We start from the raw sequence: 10235 nt of genomic DNA, 5'->3' as shown, positions 1-10235 counted from the left end.
ACACATTCAACGCTCACTATCAAACACACAGCTGCACAACTGTGAATTCACCAGTTTATATGTTGTTTTTACCATCTTGTGCTTTATGTTGCAATCCACTAGTACTCCTAACGGCAACATTATTTCCTTATTACCAAGAGTGCAGACTGGTCTACCAGTGACACCATATGGTTTAATATCACTGAAGGCAACAACTAAATTAGCAGTGGACCATTTTAATATAACACTTTAAAGAAGTTAAATGAATGAGCATGAAAAAGGGGAAACATTACATCAATATACGTTTAATTTTTATTATTTACTCTTTTTATAGATTTAATAGCTTGTTTTTTTCAGATGTTTATATTTTACAATATCCTCAGATTCAGTCATTTGTAAAAACATTCATGAGGCGTGTATAAAAAAACAGGGCATCACCAAGTAGACACATCAATCCACACACTTCCTCAGACATATACATAAAAATGTATGCAATTGTCCCTATGTATTTTACACATACATATACACATTTATATATAAAATACACTTTAAAAGTGTTGGTTATTTGATCAATTCGTGGTCGTAATTGGGGTTTCTCTTTTCAATCTGTCATTATCATGAAAACTAGAGAAAAGTTCCATGTAGAAAAGGAAAACTATGATCGCCTGTGGCAGTCTTTCACAGAAAGACTTCAGTAAGGCAAAAAGAAAGTAACTCAAGCCTACCCTGCCTCTACCAAACAAGGAAAAGAGCAGAATCACTCACTCCTTGATACAAAAAGAGGGGGGGGGGGAAGAAAGTTCTACAACTGTGGCAACAAGTGTATGTGCCTGCAGCATCTGACTCCAGGGTAGAGTCCAAAAAAATGTGTTAGTTCTCCTTGCATCCTTCTTGGTGGATGGTTGACAAGATCAAAGTGAGCTACCCCAGTCCCTGTGGAGGAGTCCCAGAATCACAGGGGATTGAACCCAGTTATCTATCAATCATCATATTTGATAACTTGCTACCATAACTCAAAATCTTGGGGTAAATTCTCTAGTAACACCACAACACTTACAGATCAGAATCTGAACACAAACCTGCTGAAAGCGTTCTGGTCAAAGAGAACAGGAACATAAAGAACAAAGACAAAACATCCTTCAAAAGAAAAGAAAAAAACAACATTAACAACCCTGACCATTTGAAAAAAGGTGACAGAGAAAAGGGGAAAATAAATACACATAAAGCAAATTAGAATAATTAGAATATCAGCAGGGAGTATGCCTGTCAATTCACACAGAGTCAAAAAAATAAAATACACTTTTGTTGGGATTAATTAATAGCAGAACAACAACACTGCATTTAGCAATCTCAATGTTTCTCCTTTACATCATCTCAATATGAACACAAAGTCCCATTTCCGTTGGGCAGGCTGTCTTCTTCGTTTTACTTCTGACGGGAGAAGAAAGAAGTTCTTTGTGATTGCTGTGGGACAGGACGGGCTGTTCCAACCAGTAAATATTCTCTATCAAATGTCAAACTCCACTCTGGTTCAGTCCTTCAAAATGAATTGTCTCGTCAGTCCTTCCTCTCTCCCTCTCTTTATTGCCGTCTATTTCAGTGAGAGAATGAAAAAGGAACTTTTGGGAGAAAATTCCACAAGTATTTCACACAAAGACACAGTCATTTATCACAGAGGAAGCAGCGGAAACACTATCCTTACATACAAAAACAAGCCAGCAAAAGATCATATCCTAATCCCTGCGAGTGGTATGTCATTGTTTAAAATGATGAACGCCTGTATTACTGTATAAACTGTTCTGAGGTCCTCAGTGGCAGACTTCGCTTCGAGTAGCTTAGGTGGAAGGAGCAAAGGAGTACTTGGATAGTGGATAAACGGATAGTGTAATGTGGACACAGAAACACAAGGACAATACTCAAAGCCGTGATACGGTGGGGGCAAGATCATGCTCCTGAGTCCACATGTGAGCAAAAATGCAAAACAGATACACATCAAAGACTGTGATGTCAATGGACTTTAAGAGGGAGAGGGATGGAGGGACTGGTTAAATAAAAATCTGGACGAGGATGTAGTGATAGAGCGATGGAGGGGACGAAGAGGCTAGCTCCACAGTCCTGCGTAGTTGCCGTGCAGGCCAGAACAGAGTGGTCCACCTGCTACAAACAGCTTGGTGCCGGAGTCGTCATAGCAGTGGGTGTACACTGCGTTGGGGAAGGAATGAATGTCTGAGAAGTAACTCCTCCACGTCTCATCATGATTCTAAAAGGCAACACAGAGAGTTGAAGAGCAGAAAGGTAAGGACACAAGAAAGGTAAGACTTAAGACTATGAAAGTAATCTGTACCTACTAAACTATTACAGTATCAAGTACACTTCAGTTTAGCACATTATGTTTCAATAAAGGAGAAGTTTATGGTTTACACAGATAAAAAGATTGTGTACCAGCCAGCCTTTCCCTGTAGTGAGCTTGAGGATGCCATCTCCTGGGCACTTTCGGTACCCCCCGGCTGGATTCAAAGGGTTCTCCAAGAATCTCTGGGCCCGGATGTCATAGAAAAGGAGGGAACCTTGGCCGGTACCCACTGTCACAATGTGTTCATAGAAACTTACTGAACGGATCCCTGCACAGACGGACACACAGAGTAAACACAAAGTGAATATTAACCCTCCCCCTGCTTGTTTACACGGTCTAACTCAGACATGTCAACCACAGAAACCACAGCGAGGTTTTCAATCTGACTTTCTCTTCAGCAGCAGGGAGAACAGACAGATTAATGAAGGAACAGAAAGCACAAAGAAGCAGTATTAGCACACAATTAACTATATTTTGCTCACCATTTCCTTTTTTTTTTAAAGCTAAACCCCCAGTCCATTTTGCTGAGTGCTGAGATTATATGATACTTATAGGAAGACAGCGGCAGTCAGTGGTGTATAGGCTGGTGAGATCAGCAGTAGCCAGGAGCTGAAGTGTTTTACTACTGTCAATTCAAAACAAGAAATGTTGCCGGTCAGCAGCTGCTTACTGTCTGAAAGCAGCGTAACACTACAGGTAGCTGCCAGCACAGTGCTGACGATGCTGCTTGATGTTCTGTGTCAGCCAGGAATTGCACTACGTTATCACAGGCCATGCTGCGGGATGCACTGAGTGAAGTCATCTGACAACATCAGTGAAGCTGCCTGATGATATCATCCCTATGGTGACTGTATGGTCATTTCTGAACCAGCAACCATGGGTTGATGGACACTTGCCCACTTATGGGGCGTTCAGACCAAAAGCGTCTGACGCGAATTGAGCAGCAAGTCTACATAGAAAATAAATGTGAATGGCGTGGTAACACGCGATTTCATATCAGGCGGCGCGAATGAAACGTCTGAAGCGAATGAATGAATGAATGAATGAATGAGTGAATCAAGCGTCTGAAGCGGCGCGAATAAAGTTGGAAAAATTGAACTTTTCAGGCGACATCACGCCGCGACATCCAATCAGCGGCGAGTTTCTCCCGACATCACGAACGCGAATGAAGCGATGATCCAAAAATTTATATTTATGATCAATTTTCGCATCAGATGCTTTTGGTCTGAACGCCCCATTAGAGGCATATATTTGGGAATACAAGATGGCATCCTACAGGCTGAAACACTAGGGCTGTCACTTTTTAAAAATTTTTTAAAACATTCGTTGGAAAACGACGTGAAAAAATCATATTCAAACTATAATTAACCCATTCGAATTTTAAAATGTCACCCGTAGTGCATTAGACGGTTTGTTTTTATTTTGTTGTTTGCCATCTCATCCAGCAGTAGGCGCTCTAACAGTTTTGTAGGCTATAGTGCTGGATCTGGGCAGTAGGTTTACTTTATAAATTTGATATTTGCTATTTCGGCATATGAATTTATGAATGACTGACTGCTTCTACAGGTCGGTCCTGTTAATACATTCATTACTGAAATGTGGCGATTATTGTATATATTGAGCCCCGAAAATTACGCCTGAGAGCGGGAGGACGCTTAGTAAAATAATACATTATATTTAGTATGTAAAGCTAGTTATAGTCTGGGTCCAGTAAAAACATGAAGCTTCACGTTACATTCAGAGAAACATATAGCAGCTCAAATGAACGAATGATATAGAAACCTTGAATGACGTTTTTTTTTTTTTTTTTTTTTTTTTGGGGGGGGGGGGGGGTCGCAGAAATTCAAATACATTCGAATTAATTGTGTGACATTTGTTATTCGTCCGAACATGATTTTTGTGACAGCCCTATGAGATGCACAGCTTACATAGTGCTGGGTTAGACAGGTCAGTCGCCTTCCGCTTGTGCTATCACTCACCGCTTCCTCTCTCTCTGGAATTGACAGACTTTATGCTGTGTGTAGGCTGCCGTGGATCCAGAAAAGAGACGTGGGCCTGAGAACCAACAGCGTACACTGACCAGTCCTGTCCATACGCCAGACACACATTCTCTTTGCAGTGAGGCAGCTTGGTGGACAGCAGCTGGAGGGAAGCAACACATGGTATTAAATGAGAACCAGGTGAGGATTTTATTCAATTATGTAAAGTTTGTGTTATTTCAACAATTGAAATGTGTCAAGTTTTAGTTTAGTACAGTATATCATTAAAAGACGTATTACACTCAACTAATTTAGTAAAGCTACTACAGTATGACTTTACCTTGCACAAGTTATGCTCAGCTTTCCAGAGGTGGAAATAGCCATCCAATGACACAGCACCCAGCTCCTGAAAAAAATTCACAGGGGAAGACAAATACTGAGTTGTGTGGCAGCAGACATATACATTGACAGCAGGCATATGTAAAAACACATTAAAAAAAAGTATTTAAAAATGTAATTTTTCCTTTCAAAGAGAAGTGATCACCTTATTCTCCACATATCACTCGCTGAATAATATTAACCCCTCATAAATATTTAATTATAAATAAGTCATTATTTATCTTTCTTGTATCCTAACAGTGAGTTTAGATTTGTTATGTGATTTCGCAAACAGCTGTGTCACGGTGAACCTTACTTTATGGTTGTTATTGAAGGCCAGAGCACGGACTTTGCAGTTGTATGGGTTGGTGAACTCCTTGGGAATGTCCTTTAGGGCACGGTGGGAGATGTGGGCGTAGGAGGGCACTGCCTGCTCACTCTGACTCTGCTCTGCCTGACTCATCACGTCCTCCGTCACCTCCCACAGGCCCATGGAGCCATCTCTGGACCCTGGGAACATAAACAAGACATATCTAGATTATTTATTTATCTGCTAAGTGCTTTCAAAAAATGTTCTGCCTCAACAGTGTTCATTCATACACCTTAACTGATACGAGCAACTGACCTGAAACTGCCATATTGTCACTGATCCACGCTATGGAGAAGATCCAGTCATTGTGGCCATCCTACAAAACAAATCACTATTAAGTAAAAGCAAAGTAAGACTCATGCAACCTTGAGTGCTTCTAGTTGACAAGTTAAAAAGCCAGTGCTACAAAGTGGCTGGGTAATCCAAACCACTTACATCTCCGACACAAACAGGGTCCAGTGTAGGCAGCTGGTAGATGGCCAGGCTGTTGGGATTGTCTCCTCCTGTGGCGAGCAGTGTTCTAGAGGGGTTGAGCTCAATAGCGTGGATCCCGCAGCCCTGCTGGTCCAGCCGGGAACGGGAGCCTCCTGTGGGGTGGTAATGCTGCCCCGGCACCACTGCATCCACCACCCCAGAGCCTCCACCACTACACTCCCTGTCCTTCAGCATGGGAATGCGTGTTATCTGCCCAGTCAGGACATCGGCTACAAAAAGCTGCAGATAAAAGGAAGACAAGATATCTAGTTATCCCAACATGAGGAGAAAAAGAAAGAAAAGTCCTGAGCCAGAGCAATACACACAGAAGTGTTATTGTGTGTGCAGTGATCTGACGGAAATATCAGGGCACATCTGAGTATCAAAATCATGTTCAGATTAGTTACTGAATGTACACATAATAGACATATGACGCTTTCCTGGAAATACAAGTGCGTAATTCCTATCAGTTCACACTTCTTATTCAAAACAATAAACCAAAGCAGCCGTACGAATGAAAAATTGCGGAAATCTATTGGATGATGGATTTTTTAAAAACATTTATAGACCAAAAAATGATGATTGCCACTCTTGAAGGTACAATCATGCTCGGCTTATAAACCAGATTACAACACACTTCAACTTCACTTGAGGCAACCGCCCCCCCAAACCACATTGCTCTATATTTGGATCCCTCAATGTCTTTTCACAACGTTTTATGGTGGAGGTGAAACAAAGTAAGTCTGCACTCAGCTCAGAATATATGATATATTATTTATTTATGAATTCCATAAAACTCAAGAGGGATACGATGCTAAAGTGAAAACATTTATTTTCAACATGGTCCTAACATGTTAAAAAAAATACACAAATTAAAAATCTACACTAGAAGGTTTTTTTTAAATAAAAGTCAAAAAGCCTTGTTGCAAAACAAGAACTTAAGTTTTCTGGAACTATAAGTTAATATTTTAGCAACATGTCGACAGGAGAGTGATTCATCCAGTATTTCACTCAAAAATGTGAGAGCCGTGTCTGAAACATAATTTCTGTCTTTCTGCTGCAAAAGTGTCTAGACCTGATTGTTCTTAACAACATTGACTCTGCTTTAACCAAATGTACTGAAAGCTGGTTATTACATTTCATGAAATATAATATTATTATTCTTAAGCTGCGGGTAAAACAATGATACCACTGCAGGGGCTACCTGAGAAATTTATCACCACCTCTAACAAATCTTCTGCTCTTTAGAGACTGTTATAGTTAATTTCATATATGTAATCTGGTTATGGAATTTACATGACAGCTGCCATCATCTAAGAATTGCTTTTCTTTGTTTATTAGTCACATTATTATTTAAATCTGAGTGCATGTGAACTTACTGATTAAGTGAGAGTAGTCTGATTAACACCAAGTGTAGGCCTGGAAATATAGGAATGCTTAAGCAGTCAATGCAGTAGTAGTTAGTAGCAAAAATAAGGTCTTACCGTGTTGCACTTGGTCCCACACACCACCTGCCGGTGGTTCAGCCATTGTGAAGCAAACACCTTGTTAAGTCGCCCCAGAGAGAACTCCCTCTCCTTGAGGATCCCAGGGAGCCTGCCGGCAGCAAAGCCCCGTAGGCTCCGCTGGAGCCGTAACTCATGCTGCTGTTGAGGTCTAAACTCCCGCCCTCGGAGGGCACACACCACTGAGCGCCGACTGCACCACCACTGCTGGGCATGACGTGATGAACAAGAAACACGGCTCCGCTTGTGTGGGGCCTGACACCAGCCCAGCTGAAGAAAGAGAAGAATCACTGATAATCAATACTTACGTTTTACATAAAATGTGGAGAAGATGGCGTTCAATGAAATTAATGAATTATAAAAAAGATCTATTTGTGTCACATCTATTTCAGCTTTCTTAATCCTTATTTTAATACCACTCTCTCATTGTTATAGATTTAAGTGCAATAGTGGCTCAAATGAGTATTACAGCAAAAACACACAATAGCACTGACTGTCATGAACACAACTAATTCTCTCTCACACAAAAACACAAGTCACATCACACACACCAGTCTCATCCTTTGTCAGTCAATACGTTTAGTCTTTGCAACAGTGAGATAGTTCATAAAATCAAATTTGATCTGTACAACTAAATTAAATAAATTATATTCACACCTCAATATGTACCACTTCAGTCCACTGCACAGCTTTTAAAAATTATATTTCAGTTAATGTTGTTGGTTTATTATTTTGCTTTTGGTTTGGTGGAGACATATCAATTCACAACAAAAACTAACACTAACACTATAAAAGAAGGGCAATCTTTAAACATTTAAATACATTTTTGTCTGAATCTTTACAAATGTAAGAGGTCACTGCCAGAATAGCTAGTTTTGTCATTAAAAGAAGACATCATCAGATGAGTGACTTTCCATTCATTTAAAAGCTGCTAAAACAATGCTGAGCACACATGATACCTTCTGGGATCCCTGAAAAGCTACATTGCCTACATTGGTTAAACATAGTTGTGTGAGGTATCTAGTCATTTTAAAAAAACACTGAAAACGGTCATTGTAGGTGTATATTTTTGTTGTAACACTTAATTGCTCACACAGACACCAGTAGAGGCATTTGACTTAAGATCACAAAAAATCAGAAATATTATTGTTGACTTTTAATTGGCTAACTGAAATGAAATGCTAATATACTGAATGAGTTAATATAGATGAGGTACAATGCTACCCCTAAGTAATGGTGGCCGCCCGAGACATGTCTTGACACAGCTGACATACAGAGCAGTAAAAGCAGATCTTAAAATACTTTTTACAACAAAGATCTGTCCACCAGTATGTCAAAGCATATTTTGAGGTGTCACAGCTGGGCTCATTGGTGATGTTAAAGACCGACTGGACAGGCAAAGATTGTGCTGATGAGAAACATAATTTGCCTGTCAGACCATCAAAAGTAAATGTCATTATTATTAGTGTTTAAATTAACTAACGCTAACTGATATTAACGTTTTAGCCAATGCAAATAATGTTTACTTGAATAAAATAAAGATTAACACAACTCTGGAGGGTGACTCAGGATGAAAAGTGATAACCCCAACCAAACAAATGTCAGTGTAAAGTACTAACAGAAAAGACATTATATTGTGAATAAATTAATTAATAGCCCTAATAAGATTAGGTTTGCTAACGTTAGCTGTCGTACTGATAACGGACTGCCGTTGACTAACGTCATGCTAACATTAGCGGGTCCTGAACACATATTATTATTTAAACAACGTCAAAATTGTGATTGCTTGGTGGATATTTTAGCGATTATAATATAGTTGTTAATGAGTCAAAATGTCATCAATATTATGTCTCTGACATCGCTTAATTCAGCTAAACCTGGATAAATTAGCCCCGTGCTAGTTAGCATGCTAACATTACTGACTGGCTAGCACCGGTTTCCGCCTACCTGTTGTTGGTCCTTGGGCTCTCCTGCCTTCCTTTTCCTGCTAACTGTTTTTCTCGCCATAGTCTGACACACACAGTTCCCTCACCCACATGGAGGGTAAAACTGACGCTGGACACTGGATCATATAATGGCGATATGCTGTTTTGTTCCTTGGCCCTAGCTGCTGGCAGCGTCCGACGACGAGGAAGGGCGATCACATACGGGAGAGGTCGGTTAGTCGCAGGCTAAGATTATTGCAGAATTATTATCGTTAGCTTGCCTCCTATCCTCCAAAAACAATAGTACACTCAGGCCGCACAACCTATTAGGTTTGACACAGTCGCTAGCTAAAGCCAGAGGGTTCACACACTCTTTTTTTCCTGGCGAGTCGCGTCAGCAACGGCGAAAGCATTGAGCAGCGCGCAGCCGCACTCAAATTAAACATCAACAAAAACAAGGTCGTACGCGAACTGCGACGTCATTGCGTGCTCGTTCACTTCAACTGCGTCAGACCATATCAGATTATTTAGATTTCTGTTTTGAGAGCATATTGTTATTCTGCAAAATTTATGGTGAAGGAGACCTATTTCTGACTACAAATTTCTTTCTGCTTATATGTATGCACGTTTGTTATTGATACAACGTTTTTTAAAAATTGATTTCAGGAAATGTATATTTACTTACATTTATACCCCACAGAACCAGAAAATTATGAATTTATGTGCTCCCTTCAAAATGTTTATTATATGATTGTGTAAGTCACAAATGTTATTTATGTCACACACTGTACCCTGGCATGCTTAGTTATCATGAATACTTCTTAAATACTGGCATCAAGGATCTCCCAGTACCCACCATGATTTTTTAAGGCTAGCATGTGCTTTATTAATCTGGGATCTACCTCCTGTAGGATTGTAATTTTAATCAGTTAAAGTTAAAATAATTTCAGTGTATGTACCCTGGTGACATCAGGCAGGCCAAATATGGCCTCTGTTTTGTTGCATATTAGTCTTTTTTTCTGCTGACTAAACTGCTGACAGTTGGATGTTTCCAGTTGCCACTGACAATACCTGGATGGACAATCATCCGTATTGTATTGTTGCCATCTTGTCAACTGACACAAACAGAATAAAAATGCAGTGTATTTGCTGTGGAAGACAGAAAAGGAGGAGCAGGAGAGTTGAGTCTCCTCACCAGCTTCATGTCAACACATGTAATCTGTTGTGATCATACTTGAGAAAATGACCATTATAAAATTAAGCTTGAATAGT

The 10235-nt window shown here is 40.0% G+C and overlaps 1 protein-coding gene across 1 annotated transcript; it reads right to left on the bottom strand.

Moving 5' to 3' along the window:
• Positions 1 to 277: 277 nt before the first annotated feature.
• On the bottom strand, positions 278 to 9363 carry dcaf12 (DDB1 and CUL4 associated factor 12). Its single transcript, XM_062416192.1, has 9 exons — positions 8986 to 9363; positions 7018 to 7308; positions 5495 to 5773; positions 5315 to 5375; positions 5006 to 5199; positions 4652 to 4717; positions 4312 to 4474; positions 2422 to 2600; positions 278 to 2239 (listed from the first exon to the last, which is right to left on the bottom strand). Exons 1-9 carry the CDS (start codon positions 9043 to 9045, stop codon positions 2081 to 2083), a joined length of 1452 nt encoding a protein of 483 aa, XP_062272176.1. The 5' UTR covers positions 9046 to 9363; the 3' UTR covers positions 278 to 2080.
• Positions 9364 to 10235: the final 872 nt, after the last annotated feature.

The sequence above is a fragment of the Scomber scombrus genome, chromosome 3, assembly GCF_963691925.1.
Source record: "Scomber scombrus chromosome 3, fScoSco1.1, whole genome shotgun sequence".
NCBI lineage: Eukaryota > Metazoa > Chordata > Actinopteri > Scombriformes > Scombridae > Scomber > Scomber scombrus.
Note: the sequence above shows the minus strand (reverse complement) of the source record. Positions and strands in the feature narration are given on the sequence as shown.